Consider the following 18,899-nt stretch of genomic DNA (forward strand, 5'->3'; position numbering starts at 1 on the left):
TGTACTGATGAACACAGAGAAGTATATTCTGAAGAATGCTTGTAACTTCACAGTTCTTGGACCCAATTGACTACCCACAGTAGGAAACATTGCTGTTGAACAAAAAGAAGATATTTTGAAAAAATGTAGGAAATCAAACAGTTCTGGGGCACTTTTGACTAACTACTATGGTAGTCAATAGTGGCCAAAAACTGTTTTGTTACAAGCATTTGTCCAAATATCTTTCTCGGTGTTCAACCAAACAAAGAAACGTATACAGGTTTGGAACAACCAGAGAGAGAATTTTCATTTTTGGGTGAACCTATCCCTTTAAGTTTTCAGGCTGGAGCTCTTTGGCTTTTTTTCTTCTGCAGAACAAAAAAGAAGATATTTTGAAGAATGTTGGTAGCAAAACAACATTGGCTCCCATTGATTTCCAATGTAAGACACTGATACATTTTTCAAAATATCTTCTTTTTTAATGTTCCACGGAAGAGTCATATATTGTTTTTTTAACATTAAAGAAAACAGAATTTCTATTTTTGGGTAAACTATCGCTTTTGCTCCCGAAAGATTGTGTTACCCGGGATTTGATTCATATGTTTAACCAAAAGTGGGAAAAATCTGGTCTTTACAAATCGAGATGCCTTCAGAATAGTGAGAACAATGCAGAAAAAAACTGGTTTAATTTCTTTTAAAGGGAAAGTTCACAGAAAAAAATCTGCCATAACAAGGTTGTTTCAAATCTGTATACATTTCTTTGTTCTGCTGAACACAAAAGAAGATATTTTGAGTAATGTGAAACACCCAACAGTTCTGGGTCACTGACCACTACCATAGTAGTTTTTTGTTACTATAGTAGTCAATAGTGCCCCAGAAGTGTTTGGTCACAAACATTCTTCAAAATATCTGTTTGTGTTCCGCAGAACAACGAAATTTATAAAGTTTTGAAACTTTTTAGGGTGAGTAAATGATGGCAGAATTTCCATTTTTGAGGGAACTTTCCCTTTAAGACTTTCTCAGAAACATTGCTTGCATCATATTGATCAAATACAATAACATGCAAATTATCTTATTTTAGTTATCAGTTGCTGTCTTCCATATAGCACCTGGATCAGTGGGCTTTTTACATGTGTGAGGGTCATGAGTTAAGGTTTAAGTGACACCTTTCAGTGTATAAATACTGTCCCGTGATGAACTGTTGACAGTGAGCAGATATGTGGGATAGCATGAGCTCATCACTGTCCGAACAAAAGTGGCTTTTGACCCCATTCGACCGTCGCCCCCCTGGAGCCCACTGCGTCTGGGGTTCTAAATGAAGGTCTTGCATTTCGGTTTGGCAAGACGAGTTTTTATCTTTTGAAGCATGGTAAAAATGGACAGACATAAAATTCCTGAGTCTAAAAATTCTTTTTTTTCCCTGGTTGAATACGGCATGAAGGGGCGGGCTGGATCCCGTGTCTGGTATGTGTTTGTTTTTCAAGCTGATACCAAATGACCACCCAATTGCAACAGAAGCCAATTTGAGATGAAGGTGGGAGAGATGACGTAGGCAACCCTGAACACTTTTTATTGATGAGATCGTTCTGTTACCCCAGACTCCAATAGTTCTCGTTGTGGAATGGTTCTTCTCCTCTCCAGCTTTTTTATTACTCGAGCCGAGTAGACGCGAGTAGACACCAGGTTGGCTTTGTCTTTTGTAGGGTTTTTCTTTTGAGTGAAAATCTTACTCGGGTGTACGACTCGATATTTCTACCTCGACTCTCCCGGAGGGACTTGGTCTCGCATCAGAGCAGAACGCAGGCCTGCAGGCTCCTGTCCATCATGCCGGCCCCCAGAGTGAACCGTTTCCCGCAGAAGAAGATCAGCCGCACTGAGATTATCTTGAGGAGTAAGTTTAGTGGGGGGGGAGAAGGTTTAACCGCGGGAGACTCCCAGCAGGGGCAGTTTCATACTGTGAACCCTGACAACTACTTTGGTATCCTTTTTTACAAGTGTATAATAGAAATGCTATGAAATACATGGTTTAGATTTAAAGGTGCAAGTGATTCTGAAACTATTTGTAATGGATGATAATATATTAGCTTTCAATGATGGAGTTGTTTTCAGATACTTGAAAAAGAAACCAGCATCATTAGTCTGTGAGAGCGTCATCGCTCTCCCAACCAATCAAATTGAAGCATTTGAAATGATGATGTTTGTTTATCATGATGGTTTATTTTTAGCCGTTTGCGACTTACATAACTGAAGTTTGCTGATTTTCCAAAATGATCTAGAAATTGTTTTATATAATGTCAAGGCAAAATGCTTGTCAAGGTGCATTTATTGTGACAGACAGCTGAGAAAAGTTCTGACCTTCCTCGCTGGGTATAAAAGCACATTTATGCCAAGTTTATCGCAAGAAGCTATTAAATGTCTCAAACAGATTGTCGATAGCGATTCAAGGGCTGTTTCTGTGTCTCGGTGAACGTGTGCCAAATTTAGCTTCGAGTGCTGAGTCAGTCTTGAGTGCTTCTTACGTTTTCAATCTTGCTTATTCTGGATGTTTTCTCTATTCAAATCGCCTTTTCTAGATTATACTTTCTCCCGAAGTCAGTATGAATGTTTCAAACTTCTCTCATTAATGTGAACCGTGTGCGTGCAGTTGTCTACTGAGAAAAATAAAAACTGCGTATGAAGAAGTACATTTATATAATCTGAGCAGGTACATTTGTATTGGACTAAAGTTTCAAGAGCGACTTTTCAGTTTATTTCAGAAGTACAAAATATGTTTGTTTTCATTCTGCACATGTTGATGGTTTTAAACCGGACAAAATGGCACTGTTTCCAAGCAGAGCTTCTTTTATTAGGGGGCATTGCATCAACACTCCCCCAAATTGTTTTGTGGTTCATTCCCATCATTGCAATATCCCCCGGGGGTGAGGCGATATCAGTTGACGTTTTTTAGTGTCTGGGGTATTGCAGAGGATTGAAAACATCAACACCTTATGCATGACACAGCTGATCTAGATCTAGAGGTCTTCACGGCGGACCCAGGATCCGATTTGTTCGGGTCCAAATCCTATTACTTCAGGTCCGGGTCTGTTTAATACTTTTTATAATTCCGGAGTCGATTAAAACTCTGCAGCGTTTGTGTTTTGTAACATAGGTTCAACTGGTAAAATTAGGTGGAAAAACCACTAGCGAACTCAGTCAGGACTTCACCGTCAGACTGCTTAAGCAGTGACAACGTGACTTTAACAATTGATGATTGGTGCTTATTCCACCATCGGGCGCATTGCAACTTATCCAATTCCGTATATTGATATAAATGAACCGTCTTGTTATATCTTATTGTTGTTCAGACTCTGCTCAGAGCACATAGATAATAGCAAAGTAATGCTGCTCGTTCAATAGGCAAGAAAGGAATAACATGGAGACCACATTAGCAATGTATTGCATCACAATTCGGTACGAGTGAGTAACGTTAGTAGGCAAGACAAACTTTAAAAATATTGGACAGGTCCGGGTCTGTGTAGCACAATCACAGGTCTCTTCGGGTTCGGGTCAACATTTTTGGACCCGGGAAGACCTCTATCTAGAACCAGCTGTATTGCCGGCTCTGAGTGGTTAACATTAGGGTGAGTAATGAGTAAACAAATTTAAGTCAAGTTGTATTATCCTAGAAACGTTACTATTTTAAGAGTCCTGGATCTTGCCAGACGCTGTGTCTCTAACTTGGAGCCATGAGTAACAAAACACGTCAAAACTTAGAATGTGACCCTTAACTCTACCCGTCTACTTGTGTGGCATTCAAGGTATTTGTTACATTCTTGGATGTAGATGGTTCATAATTGGATGTAGCGGGACTAGTTGTTCTATATTATTTATTATTTCTTTGTTTGATTCTTGCAGTACATGTTGACATATCTCACCATCGACAGCTTGTGAGACTTTCTTAAGCTAGCTTAAATAACATCCCATTTAACTGGATGACTGATAATTTACTTCGGCAAAATACAAATAAATAGCTGTAAATATTTCCTATACATGTATGCATATGTTTTATAAATACAAAATCAATATGCACAGTACACAGACATATATTATGTAAACACAAACTTGAACTCTGGATGCGAAAAATTGCGATTAATCGTTTGATAACCCTGTAGTTGGATTGGCAATACTTAAGGTCTTAAATCTTGTATATTAAAGACAAAAATTATAATGCTCAATTATTTCGGAATGTTGAAATAACCTTTATTTTTCATTTTAAAGGTACAAACTTTAACAAAAAGGAAACGTAATAGCAAATTTTCTATCCACTATTTACCTATTAAAGTAACCTTTATTTGTTGTCTGATAATGGTCTGACGCATGCAGTTTGCCAATGTGTTTATTTGTCTCTGAATAATCCAGAACGTTGAAAGCTAACTTTCCGACACATAAATATTTTTAGAAGTGTGTGTTTGTACCCTGTAACCAACAGAAGCACACGTAGATCAGTAAGAGGAATCTCCTCCCAGGCTTCGCGATTTCGGATCGGTCCGGTCCATTTGTGGCTAATAGTTGTCAATGACATCATCCCTAACTTGATTTAAAGTCCATTTCTTGATCTTGTTGCTTTTGAGAAGAGCTGTGTGTCTGCCTTCCACTCAAGCATATGTGCTCTCAGTGCTTAGAGAGTCATCCTGAGATGCATTTCATATCCACCTTAAGGAAAATATTCCTTTGGTTTTATTGAAAGAAAATATCCATTAATACTGCTTTTATCTATCACATTGGATACATTGTGTTATAATCTAAGGTAACTGTTGTTTATAAAGGAGGTTTATTAATTTGTCTATTTGTTTTATTTTATCAGTTTTTCCCACCTTTGTACTCAGGATATTTACTTTTTTATTAAGATCCATGTGATGCTGCTTTAGACTTCCTAATATCCTACCCTTTGTATCTTGAGAACATCTTTGTCGTAATGAAGGGGTTAATCCAGCCAGTACATCCATGTTTTTCTCCACCCACCCGACGTGATGTGATCGTAACATTGACCGATTTACCCTTCGCCCATCCAGGCATGAATAATTGATCAGTGCCGGAAAGTGCAATAAGTGGACCACATCCTGCTCTGTAAACACAGCCGGGTGTCTAACCGGTCCGGTCTTATTTTATCACAGCAATTTTTGCTTCAGAATCGCCAGAACAACATGCTTCTCTCTCTGCGTTCTCATGGAGTCATCAATGACAGTTTGGCCGATGGGATTGACTCTAGTGCACTTGTTAGCGCACCCAAAAACCAGGATGGACTTCTACAGTACATCTGCTGTCAAAAGAGACTCGGCGGCTCTCTCCTCTCATGTAGGTGCTAGAGATTCTGAAATTCCTTGTGTGGTCAGCTGACTTGAGGTTGTTTTTTACCTTTTTGCTTTTATCTGAAGCTTTTTTGTTGGTCTGATCACTTGTATATGTGAATTTAAAAGGATGTGACATTTATTATGTGTGATATGTTAGAGATTTGTGATGTCTGGATGCAGTGTTTTATTATTTTTTGCCAGATAGAGATGAATTTTGTAATGTAAGCATTTGAAGTTTGTATTTAATGTGGTTAGTTGCTTTAGTTTTTTTATCAGTTTCTTTTTTTTGTAAAAGCTGTTTATTCACTAGGCGTATAGAGGCAGTGAAGATATTTATTTACTAATTATAAAATGGTTAGATTTTTTATTAAATATTTATAAATATTACTTAATATTTTTCATTAGTCATTGTTTTTATTGTTTTTATCATTTTTACATCTTGTTTTGTTTTTTATATTTTCCTTTTTTCAGGTTTCTAGAATAAGAAGTGTGTGACGTCAGTAGTACATCACTTGACTGGCCTGATGGGGCCATTGTCTATTAAAGCTAAAGCTTAAAGTACTTTTGAACTACTAGCTATAAAGGGCTGTTTTAAGTCTAAATTTCAGACATTGATCTTAATTAGTTATTATGGCTGCTGTATAGAGTAGTGATACGCCGATAATACCTTTCCTGTAACTCAGTGGTAAGAGCATTGCGTTTACTACGCATGGTCGTTGGTTCGATCCCAGGGGATTGCAGATACATATGTATAAATGTATAGGATAATGCAATGTAAGTCTCTTTGGATAAAATAAACGTAAATGATAATGAAAATTTTGTCCGATATCAATAACCGATAATTATTCAACATCGGAAGCTGATAACCAATATATTGGACGATATACAGTATCGCAATATGAATATAAAATTTCCTAAAACTGAAAAAAAGGCAAAAAGTAGACAACCGCTTTAATTTGAAAACATTGACTGCTGAAAACAAGGTAACCATTATTTCTCTTTTTCCCTGAAAATGATGTACCATCCCTCCTTTATACTAGTTAACGATTCTTTAACCTTCAAACATTTCTGGTATATCTTTTATTTAATAAATAAATTATAGATATTTCTTCCAGAGTGACCCTGTTCTTAATAGTCTAACAGGTCTCAAGACAGAAAGCATTCAGACAGCAGTCTGATTCAATCAACATGCTTTTGTTCCTATAATATACACATTCATAAATATCTACATACTGTACATACATCAACAATGTTTTGCTAATAGCAGCACGTGAATGATCGTGACAGAAAGACAGTACAGTACTTTATTTTAACTATGAGCAGCGTGCTCCTAGAGATGTTTAACCAGAGGAAATGATTTATGATTTATCGGCTATAATATATCAGCCGAAATTGTATTATCGTCTGATACCGATAACATACAAAATGACAATTTATCAGCAGATACCAATATTGTGCAAAGTGCAGATGGCGGGTACCAAGTGACTTTCTCCATAGGAACTCACTATCAAAAACTCAAAATACCTTCGTTTTGCGTTGATGTTCAAATCCATCAAACCAAGAAAGGTGTGTAGCAAAAGTTGATGTTCATGAACCTTCATGAACATCTACTTTTGCTACACACCTTTCATGCAAGTATTTACAGATAAAAGTGGCTTCTAAACCTGAATCTGCGGTCGGGAGGAGCCGAGCCGGGTACCTAAACAACGGCCTGGTGAGCTGAGATTTCTATCAAACCTTGTAATAAACACTAGCTGCTGTTAAAGGAATCTTTAAGGAGTCTTTACTCAACAGATTAAGGTATAAATCTTGTATTAAGCGTTTCTTCCCCATAGAAATCCATTATAAGGAAACATACTGAAACAACGACCACATAAAATGTCATTTCTATTAAACCTTAATTGTAATAAACAATAGCTCTAGTTAAAAGAACAAGCATTTATTCCGGGTATAAGAATAGTCTCACGTTAAGCTTAGTTCATTATATAGAAACCAGCGACAAACTGAAAACATAAAACTTCTGTTATCGTGTTTATGTTTGATATCAACATATGTTTGATTTCACTTGGTTTTCCGTGGTCGTTGTTTGGGTAGGTTAAGCCGTTTCCTTTTAATGGACTGCTAGGGGAAAGAAACGCTTAATGCAAGATTTTTCATTTTATGCGTTTAATAAGGATTTGTTCTTTTAAGAGAAGCTATTGTTTTTTACTTCCCTGGTCGTTGTTTAGGTCGTTAAACATTGGTCTTTTGAGGTTGTGATGGTGAATTCCTTTGGAGAAAATCACTTTGTGCCCTCCGACACTTCGCATTATTAAAACCATGTGATTGCAAACAACCTATTATGCCAACTTAGATGTCATCATGATCATTTGCGATTTCCTCATCCCATTTTAGGGGTAATACTTGTTTCCGTTTTGGGGAAGGAAGAGAAACCGAGGTTGCCTGGTTGTGTTATATAACAGCCATTTACATACAGATTAAGCCTGGCGTAGGTGTGTATTTTATCTGTTAAAGAGACAAGGACCGTTTGAGAATGGTGTGGGTTACAGAAACTGTCTTCCAAACATGCATCAGCTAAATGTTTGGCTTACGAAACTGTACAGAACATTAAACAAAATTTGAAACATGAGTTGATCACGGCTTGGCTTGTCCAGATGGCTAACGTAATATTTTCTCATGCAGTTTTGTGCTGTGGGTGAAATCCGGGCTAGTTAAATTCAATTCATGTATTCTACAAGCCATCTGTATCCGTGTAAGGCTTTGTTGTTTTGATTTGTTATTTTGTGTGCATGGCATTATTAAGATCTGTCTGGTTTGCTGCAACATTCACGTAACAATATGAAAATTGTAGGATTTTATCCCAGGAAAATAACTTGCCTCAAGCTGCTACAAAAAAAACATTTTTGTAATCTTAACAGGTGTACGCATAAAAGCTTTGCCTCCTGTGTGAAGTAAACAGGAAATGTCAGAGGGCATACGCAGTTCTGTAATGAGCTACAGAACAGGCATCACCTCTAAACTCTGTAAACAGACCTCTCTCACCTGCACAATGCTGCATTGATCCATTAGTCGAGCACGGCACGGTGGAAATTTGTTCAGTGTTTGTGCGAAACGTTAACGCGGAACTCTTCCTCGTTCTGCTCAGAATCTGTTTCTGACAGATTCACAAACCGATTCAGACACTGAATCAAATGATCTTGGATGATAAACTATGTTTCTTATACATGGACTTCAGCAGACATAAACTTCATAAAGATTCAATAGGTAACAATGTGCCAACACATGCCAGTTCTGATAGCGGTTTCTGTAGAAAAGGGGTACCATATGTCCAAAATTAAAAATTTTTCAGAAATGTTTTCCCTAAATGTAATTTTACCCGATTTAATATTTCTAGATTGTGTTTTCATTTTTTTACTACAACAGTAATATATTCACATTCATGGAAAATACTGTTGTATGCTATGATATTTACTATAGTAAACTATAGTTTAATGTATTCGTACTGTATACTACAGTATTTACTACTGTTTAAGTTTACCATATAATACTACAAAATACATATACTAGAGCAATTAATTATGATATATTAAAGAGTACTCCAATTTACTATAGTAAGTACTGTACAGTCATATGGGTGTGTCATAATTTGTTCAAGTTAACCAGACTTTTATTTTGACAGGTCGTCTCAATAATCATTTCCCTTTCCCCTGCTATATAATGTCCTCATTAACCATCTGACACAACCAATCATCTTCTAGCCAACGGGGCTAGTCTCTCTACAACCTGCTCTTAATGTTTTTGGCCCGTCCAGTTCACTTTGCTTTATTGATCCTATTTCACAGTCAATCTGATGTTTTTTTCATACTTTTTCCTCTGCCATCTCCACAGGCCCCCCGCTGCCAAGACCGACCCCTCAGGTGCAGAATGGCCCTTCACCAGAGGAGCTGGAGATGCAGAGAAGGTAAAATGCACACTTTTGTTTGTTATAAATTATCCCAGTTTGTCATTGCTTAGCCTGATAAGCAGAGATAAATATGAGGCATTTGTGGTTGATGTTCCGGAAAATGTGTCAACACTTTCTCTAAGGTGATGTCCAGATGTTGCTGTTTGCATGAATATACTAGAGGCTGAATTTTTTTCAAACGAAATAACTATTAATCACGGGATTGGGACGGGACAGGAAAACATGAAGCGGGAATTTGCCGGGTAGGGAATCGTTTTTACGCAGCTGAAAGCGATGGGCGCATTTGACAGCTTTTAAGCCGAGGAGCTGTGATACGTTGCTTTATATAAAGACATGCAGCTGTACAAGTAAAATGCGTCGATTGGTTGGTGTGGTATTTGACCCGTCTCTGCTGCACTCTGATTGGACAGAAAACATGCTATGATGAGCTGAGCGCTCTCTTCCAAGTTGAACATTTCAACTACATGCGCTTGATCAAAAACCGGCGCTGACAGGTTTCCGTTGCTGATTTCGTCCACAATGGTCGCATTTGCTCCCGAACTTTAGCCAGTGCGTCCTCAAAACATATTTGGGAGCATTTGTGTGTGTGCGTGCCTGTTTTGTTGTTGTGCGACCTGTTTTCACTGTTGTGGAGAGCATTCACTATTACTGCACGACACTACTTGACGCTTGTTTTTTCTATGTCAAGAAGACATCCAAAATATAGTTTGTATGATGTTTTATTGAACTGCAAGCCATCTTAAATTTGCGAAACTTGTGGGTCCGAGAGACATGGTTTGCGGAGCAAGCACGCACCAAACGGCTGACCAGTAGCTGACAGTACCACAAGTTGCTCATTGGATGTCTTACCTAAGGTGGGCACTATGATCGGTTCTGGATTTTACACAAAGTGCTATGTTGGTATGCTAACATCTGTTGGGTCAAGTTCAGTTAATTTCCCACTTTGAAGCTCTGAATTTGCCTTTTCATGAGCATGTTTTTATCCAGATTTCAGACTTCAAAGGATGAGAGCGGTTGTTACTCAGCCAGGGTTTGTTAATGAAAAGCTTTTCTGCAGTGAGTTCCCAGAGGTAGCAGCAGTCAAGGTTAGTGCAGCGTGACTAGAATATGCTCAAAATCACAATTTGTAGTTTTTTGCAGATGAGAAAACATCTACTTTTGGGCTTTAGAAACATTAGACTGATGCAGGGTTATTTATGTTAAGGCCTCTGGCTGATAACACTTAAGATACTAGAGACGGTTATGGAAACGTTGTTATATTTATGATTTAACAAATTAGCTTTTGGGTGGATGTCAAAAATGTAATGGAACACAAAGATCCGCTGTAACATTCATAAAGTGTCTTGTTTTTGAACTGTTGCCTTATCTAGCACAAAAAAATCATTACATTTGTGAACTATCCCTTTAAGATGGAGTGACGGAGAGATTTCCTTCTAGGATATGAACTTTTCTCCATCAATAATGCATCTCTTCACCTCAAGGTTTTCGTAGACCACTGAACATAATCTCCATGTTTAAATGGTGACTCCGCAACAGTCATGTCCTACTTCTTTGCTTCAGAAGAGACGTCAAATCTTCACAAGCTGTATCTGCAGAGCCCCTGCAGCCTGTCTAGCGGTATTCTCTGCGTGCTGTAAGCCAAGTAAGGATGTCTCTAGAAAGCGTAGTGCGTCCTGCATAACAAACATTGTTTGGCTGGCGTTGTGCACCAAACGGAGACGTGCTCCACAGCATAGTTAAGCATCTGAGAAGCAGAATTGCTTTTTGAGAGCTTGTAAATACACATGAGGCTCAATTATGCAAATTCACATTCACATGTTTAACAAGTGTAGTGACAGCAAGGGATGTGTTTTGGGGTCTCTTTGAGCCAAAGTGCCAAATCATGAAGAACTGCACAGTGCTAGATTGTATCTTCCCTTTTCAATAAATAGGCACCAGAGCTTTTAAACTATCAAACGGACTTCGATTGTATTCTTTTACTCTATTAGAATGAGGAATATAGAGTATGATTCGTATGGGTCTCTTGAAGCACATTCATTTAGTTGTATTAGAAGTTACTAGTACATTCTTCAAAGTTTTTACTGCCGTGTTGCAAGCAAGTTAATTTTTTGGGTGAACATTTCCTTTACAAAGAAATTGCTATCTCTTCCACACTATTTGAAAGTTAGATGTTTGGACCGCCTCGGGCCTTCCGTCCAAAATATTGCTTTCAAAATAGCTTTCATTTCAAATGAAGTGTTTTGTATTCTAGATGTAGTCAAGGCTGCAGAAGCTCATGAATTTTTGTTTTAAAAAATGGCATCTGTCACAAAACGTTGTGTAATAATATGCACTGTTTCACCACAAGCCACACAAAGGCCCCAATTTGGACCCAATTTCAGGGTAAGCTGAGCTGGAAACATCAATTTGGAGCCCAGTTTCAGTATGAGGTTGCTTACACACTAGACAGTTCTGTGAGAATTTAAAGGAGAGAAGCGATGCATTGTGAGTGTGAGTGTGTGAGGGATAGCGGTGTGGGTATAAATCTACTAAGAATGAAGCGAATTGGAAACTGGACATCTGACATTGTCATTGGTCAACAATGGATTATTAGTGTGTTAAAACTTTCTCAACTTTAAGTATGATGGAAAATGCTCCCTCTAGTTAACTAATTAATTATAGAAATATAATATTTTTTGGTAATATTTTTAGCGTTGCTTTATTTAGCCAAGTTAATTAGTGTTGACAGCTTGCCGTGTTTCAGCGGTTTGACTGTGTTTGCATATTCTCAGTTCTCCTCTCACAAGTTTGTTTTTTAAGGGGTACTTCATCCAAAAAAAGAAATTCTGTCATTATTTGCTCACCCTAATGTCATTCCAAACCTCTATTATTTTCTCTCTTCTGCAGAACACAAAAGGATATATTTTGAAGAATGTTGGTAACCAAACAACATTGGACCCCATTGACATCCATTGTATGGACACAAAATCACAGAGACATTTCTCAAAATATCTTCCACAAAAAAAGAGTCATGTCCAAGTTTTGAATCACATGAAAATAAATAAATAATGATATTTTAGATGCAAGATATTCTCCTCTTAAAGTGATAGTTCACCCAAAAGTAAGATGTCTGACATCATTTACTCACGCTCTTGTCATTTCAAACCTGTATGACTTTCTTTCTTCAGCAGAGGTTGTTTTGAAGAAAGTTAAAACCCCGAACAGCCCAAGCACCCTTTCTATTGTATGGACACAAACCAATGCAAGTCAATAGGTGCAACTTAACAACATTTTTCAAAACAAATTCTTTTGTGTTCTGCGGAAGGAAGGAAGGAAGTCATCTTGTTTGAAATGACAAGAGGGTTAGTAAATGATGACAGAATTTCTTTTTTGGGTAAACTATCACTTAAGCAATTCGAAGGAGTCAATCATACATTCTAAGAGTTTGTGATCATCAGCCAGGTGCTATAGTACATATAGTGGAAATGTTCCTTATAAGGATATTTTCCCCTGTATGTGAAAGATCAGACAGAAAGCGGAGGGTTCACATTCTATGAAAGAATGTCTTTGAGTGCGTGTAATGGAGCTGGCCTCCTGCCGCCCACCCGGCCGCACCATGCCGGCCCACAGCCATATTTAGCTATTGCAGTCAATGGAACTGGGTGCGTGCTTAGCATCTGATGTCATCCAGTGATGCAAACATGATACAATGCTGACAATCTTGCTGAGATGGAGAAGGGTGGAAAAGAACGAGTGGCAGGTTGCTCGCGGTCATTTATAAACTTCCGTCAGGACGTCTGCTTGCTGTCAAAAGACAAATCGGTAGTTCTGTTAGAAGGCCCCAAGGACCCTGATGGTGTTAATGACTTTTGTCATAGGCTCCCTGAAGATAACTGTAAAATAAAGGTCACGTACTTTAACATGCACATGTCTCTTGTGCTGAGAGGAAATAAAAGAATTAAAATTAAACCATTTTTTAAGTCCTCATAATGTTCAAATGAAAGGGTTTTTTGTATTATAGTCAACAATTAATGCTTAAGGATTGAGATGCTCACTTCTTTCTTTCTGACTCTTTTAGTGATCACTCTTTTTCTGAATTATTTTAGTATGTGTCCATTTTTTGTGTGTTAGTTTAAAGAAGCATTATTTCTGAAATTCAAAGACCAAGAATGTGTTTATTCTCCCAAAGAGTTTTTGGGTTGTTTTTGCAGAATTGTTTTTGTCTTTTAATTTTGGTTTTCAAATGCACACATGCTTCGAATTAGTGGCTCGAGCATTTCTGGAAACTTGAAACAATGAGATGACCAAACATTCTTGAAAGACCTCAAGTATTATTTTGTGGCATAGTAAAGAAATATTTCATCACCACGACAACCAAGATTTTGTTTTACAGAGGATCATATGTATGAAGATACAGATTTAAAAAAATAATTTTAAGACATCATTTAAAACGTATTATTATACCACTTCTGTACAGTTTAGCCAAATAATACACCAAAATCATTCAGCAACCATATGTCTTTCTGGATATTAGCTCTTTTCCTACAGATACAGAATTCAGTGAGCTGGGTTCACACTGGACCTTTAAACAAAACAAAGTCCCTATCCCTTCTATGAGCAATAGTAATAATGATGATTCACAAGTAATTATACTTTTCTACACAATTTACAGTCTACTTTCCCCTTCGTTTTACTGTTTTTTCGTGTACTTTTTCAGTTTTCATCCTTTTTAAAACTAATAAGGTCCAAAAGCCTTTAAGATGTGTTATAGTAAGTTGTTGGAAGATGTCCTGAATCAGGCTGTGAGCCGCCTACATTCCCTTAGATACTGTTTCCCTGGTAACCGATGTCAGGATAGAAGACGCCAATAAATGGATGTGCTGCATGTTTCTCATTTTTTAAGTCCTCATTCCATGCAGAAGAGCAGGGATGTTTGTGCCAAAAAAAAACTAATTTTGGCTCTCCATTTGGCTACTTTGGCTTTTTTATTTTTCAGGTGGTTTACAGTATAGTTGATTTGCCCAAAGACTTGCTCATAATTCCAGTGTCTTGTTTTTGATCAGCTGCCTACCATTTTATCATTAATCTTTAAAAGAACTCCATTGAAGCGTAGGCCCCTTACTTGTCTTTGAAAGAGGTACTTGATGGCTTCGGTCTTCTCCAAAATATGGAACAATCCTAGTGATGCTACATTATGTCACTGCAGTGGAACATAAAGCACCGTACCCTTAAATGACCATGAATTCTGTTATGTTAAACACTCGGTTGAAATGGATATTACATAGAAGCATAGGAATGTTGAAGAAGTTTTTTTTTACAGCTCAGATGTTGATGATTTAAAGGAGGTGATTTTAAAACTGCATTCAAGTCGGGAAAAAATGGCAAACTATGCCTTTGATTTAGATGCTTGAACCCCTTGGCCTCATATTTTGGCCCCTTAGCATCTCACCTCAGAGAAGGGCCCATTTCTAATTTTAAGTGCTCAATATTTTGGAATGTTATGATCTCGTATGCCAGGGAATGCATATGTGTCCAATAGGATTACTCATAAATAAAGTACTGAACAAAAATGGTGTGGACTGCAATCTGAGTGTCGCTCCTGTTTCAGCAACAAGGAGCGCGCAGACTCGATCCCATAAATCCTGTTTTTCCCGTTGTTCAGACGCCAGTTTGGTTTAAAGCGATGTTTGTTCCGAGTCTATTTTTGTAACATGTGACAGCTTGTGAAATCAAGAAGCCCTTGATATTATGGTGACCTCTTCACCTCGGACGTTGGGATTGCATGGCAGTTGATTCATGAAATCTATCTGACCCATATGTTTCATGATCCCCCTCATCCGTGTCTTAAATTAAACGTGGACCACTAATGTCGAATGTCCATTTTTACATTATGCCTTTTTAATGTTCGGTCAGCATCGCTGTAGGGAGCCCGCTCTTGTACCCTACTCAGGGCTGACTTACGGCTGGCTCCGGTGTGGCTGCTGTGCTCTTTGGGGGCAGTGTATTAATGCGGCCGTGAACAAGGCTTCCTCTGCTCTTTAATTACGTCTCGGAACATGTTTCAGGCTCAGTGGGGATTTGAGGGAAGTGGGACACGCTCCTAGCAATCCACGCCTCGACTGTATTTCATAATGAAGTGGCTCAGAATACAGCCGCTGGGAAACGAGGTATAAGAACAACTGTGAAACAGGACAACAAAATTAAGATATGGAGAATTTGGGCAGTAGACCAAGCACGTTTTGGAGAATCTGTGCCGTACTATGGCCGCTGTGGATTTTCGTCAGACGTATGTCGTCTTGTTGACCTTTTATTAAAAGGAAATGCAGCATCGAACCTGTTTTAAGATCATAACGATTAAAATGGACCCTTTGTTTGGCTCCTCCCCCTTTTGCAATTGTTACCTGCTCAGACCAACTGTACAGAATGTACTAGAAAATAATGAATTCAGTTTTTCAGTAATGTGCTTACAAAAAGTGATAAAACTGCATATCTAATGTGGGTCGGAATGACGTGATTTTGCAAATGACACAACAATTCCACTGAGTAAACATTCACTTGCCTCGAAGCAAGGTGATGTCATATGTTAACTTGAGATTGTCCCATCCTAGACTCAATGTAGTTAAAATTCAAATATTTTGATGACACAGTAAGAGTCGGTGTGACTGTATCGGTTTGAGCCGCAAGCCTCATTCTTCTCAAGGGGTCTTTGAAATATTGAGGTGTGGCTTATGCGTTTATGATCTCTTCCTCTGGAACATGTGGAGGCAAGATGGCACCACACCTGATGTGATGTTTGTCATGGTCTTATCATCATAAAAGATGTAGGGTGTGCCTGGCAGGGTCCCAGGAAATGACATCATTCGTATCCATTTAGGCAAAAAGAAGCGTGGGAACCTCTGTAATGAGTCTGAGGTGTCTTGAGGTCCTCTGTCCTGCTTCAGCCCTCGTGACACAAATGCCTAATGTTTCTTCATTTAAGTCCCTGCTGTCCACGCTCTAAATGTTTCTGGCCCTTTAGTTAAATTACACTGGCATTCTGGGCATGTGGATGTGGTTGATGCTGATTAAGCACCAGAGGATTGACAAGCATATCTTTTATAAAGCCTTACATAGCAGAACATCTGCACACAAGCTGGTCTGGATGCTGAGGTTGGCACTTCTCACTGATTTGTACATGCTGCTCTCTAGAGGAGGATGTGATGTACTGCGCTGTCTGCATTACAGTGATCTGGCATCCTAATGTCTAAATGAGGGCCAGTTATTTTGTATTTACATTTATGCATTTGGCAGATGATTATATTTACTATATTTACATTGTGATCAAACAAGACCAGTGTTTTGCTAATGCATTAGTTTACCAGTTGAACTACATTTTCATTTATGCATTTGGCAGACGCTTTTATCCATAGCGACTTGCATTGCTTGGTATTATACATATGTTTCTGACTGCAGAATCCCCTGGGATCGAACCCATGACCTTGGCTTTGCCCGCGTCATGCTCTAACCACTTAGCCACAGTGGTCTTATGTTACTGAGGTCTTTGAATTTTACTTGCTACAATTTCTGAACTTATGACTGCGTGGCACACAGCAAGTATAAAATCACAGTAAAGTTCCGTTTATTATCTCTTGTTATCTCTATTATTATTATTTCTTATTAGATTAAACGGAGAGAAAATGGAAACCTTTGCTTAAGTCCTCGGTGTCTCAGATATTTTCCTAAGAGTCTTTTCTAAAATGTCATAGCCCCGGTTTCACAGACAAAGCTTAAGCCTAGTTCCAGTCTAAAATGAATTTTGAGCGGCCTTAACTGAAAACAACTCGCCCTAGCATAACTTAAAATATATCAGTGCCATTGTTTTGCCTGGAAAAACAGAAATATACTGAGAATTCTTTAATTTAAAAAAAAAAAACTGTAAATAATGTAATTTAAGTAACGTTTTCCTTGTAAATTTGCTGTCTTGTATTAAAAAAAAATCTATATATGTAACATTATAGTAAAATTGCAGGGTTTGTTTTTGCAGTGAAGTCTTGGAGAAACACTAATGAAACACAACTAAGAACTGAGCTATGAATGAAAACATGCAATGATTTGTTTAAGATCTCTTAACCATCCGACAGTGACTGTTCTGTTCATTCGTATGATTAATCTGTAGATGGTGAATGAAAGCTTTTGAGTTTTAATCCTCTAAGCATCAATCCTTTTGTTTTCCCATGATGCAGTCAAACGATACACCCTGTTACGTAACGTTACTGACTCACTTACCTGCCTCCAGGTTAGACAGTGTGTAAAGATAGACCGCGGTTCCATCTGGCCCAGCGTGCACTCATGCATTCTCTCTCGTGTCCTCTTAGGCAGCTGCAGGAGCTCCAGCGGCAGAAAGAGCAGGAGCGTGAGAGGCTTGAGCGGCTTGAGCGGGAACGGCTTGAGCGGGAACGGCTGGACCGCGAACGGCTGGAGCGCGAGATGCTAGAGAGGGAACGCCAGGAACGGGAGCGCCAGGAGAGAGAGCAGATCGAGAGGGAATGTGCCGAGCAGGAACGCCTGGAGCGGGAACGTCAGGAGCAGCTGGAACGAGAACGCAAGGAAAGGGAGCGTACCGAGCGGGAGATGATGGAGAGAGAGCGTGCCGAGAAAGAAAAGCAGGAGCACCAGGAGCAGCTGGACAGAGAGCAGATGGACTGGGAAAGAGGAAGACGCATCTCCAACGCCGGTGAGCATCATATGTTTTCTAGCATCTTTTCAGATCCGTAGTGGAGATGCCGACATGCTGTAGACAACAGCTGATCGAGGTTAAAAAAACGACTAACATGTTGCTTTTCTTCTGTTTTAGTCAAGGTGTAGCATGAAAATGCCTGTGATGTGTCAATTAGAAATAATATTGTGGTGGTGCTGCAGTTTTATGCACTTGAAATGTATAAAAAGCAGTTTGGGAATTCAGGTGGGAAAGAATCATGCAACAGTAAAATGATAAATCTGTAAAATCTTGTCCAAGCAAATTGAGTTGTCCGTGTTGTCAATTACATTTCTAGCATGCGTAGTATGTGTAAAGCTGTTGTTTATGTGAAAGAAGGGAGCATTACCTATGTCTTAATATACCTATTAGGACATATTTTTCTCAATGTGTCCATCTGTTGGTATATTGGAAAAGTATGAATCAGCGGGCAAACCACATTTCCCTCATGCTGTGCAGTGCGCAATCCTCTAGGATTATGGGTAACCTGCCAGAACTCTGCTGTTAGGATTTTTATAGTATTCAGGGAATGATCTGGGTTCAATAAAAGATAAGTATAGTCAACCTCATTTATAGCATTAAGTGGATTATTGCAGAAAATATGTTTGGTCTGTTAGTGCCCTTTTTTAAACGATATTAAAATTGTATGTGTGATAAACAACATGGAACAAAATTGGAGCATAGGTGACACTGAACTTGAAACATTAAAGGGATAGTTTACCCAAAAATGAAAATTCGTACATTATTTACGCTAGCCCTATTGTCATTTCAAACCTGTATGACTTTGTTCTGCAAAACACAAAAGTAGATATTTTGAAGAATGTCAGTTCCAAACATGGCGGTACCGATTCAAATCTATTGAATGGACACAAAAATTTGCGTTTTTTTTTTGTTCTTCTGAAGAAAGTACATT

General features: G+C 38.5%; 1 protein-coding gene across 3 annotated transcripts in view; it reads left to right on the forward strand.

Annotated features, from left to right (window-relative positions):
• enah (ENAH actin regulator) overlaps positions 1–18,899 on the forward strand; it is a gene marked incomplete at its 5' end in the record, with an annotated part of 76,312 nt that overhangs the window by 44,795 nt on the left and 12,618 nt on the right. For all 3 annotated transcript variants that reach the window (XM_079474945.1, XM_079474946.1, XM_079474947.1), the window contains 2 exons: positions 9,198–9,270; positions 17,607–17,965. In XM_079474945.1, coding sequence (XP_079331071.1) covers positions 9,198–9,270; positions 17,607–17,965 — 432 coding nt within the window. The remainder of the gene's footprint in view (positions 1–9,197; positions 9,271–17,606; positions 17,966–18,899) is intronic.

This window comes from Barbatula barbatula (genome assembly GCF_947034865.1).
Source record: "Barbatula barbatula genome assembly, chromosome: 15".
Classification (NCBI taxonomy): domain Eukaryota; kingdom Metazoa; phylum Chordata; class Actinopteri; order Cypriniformes; family Nemacheilidae; genus Barbatula; species Barbatula barbatula.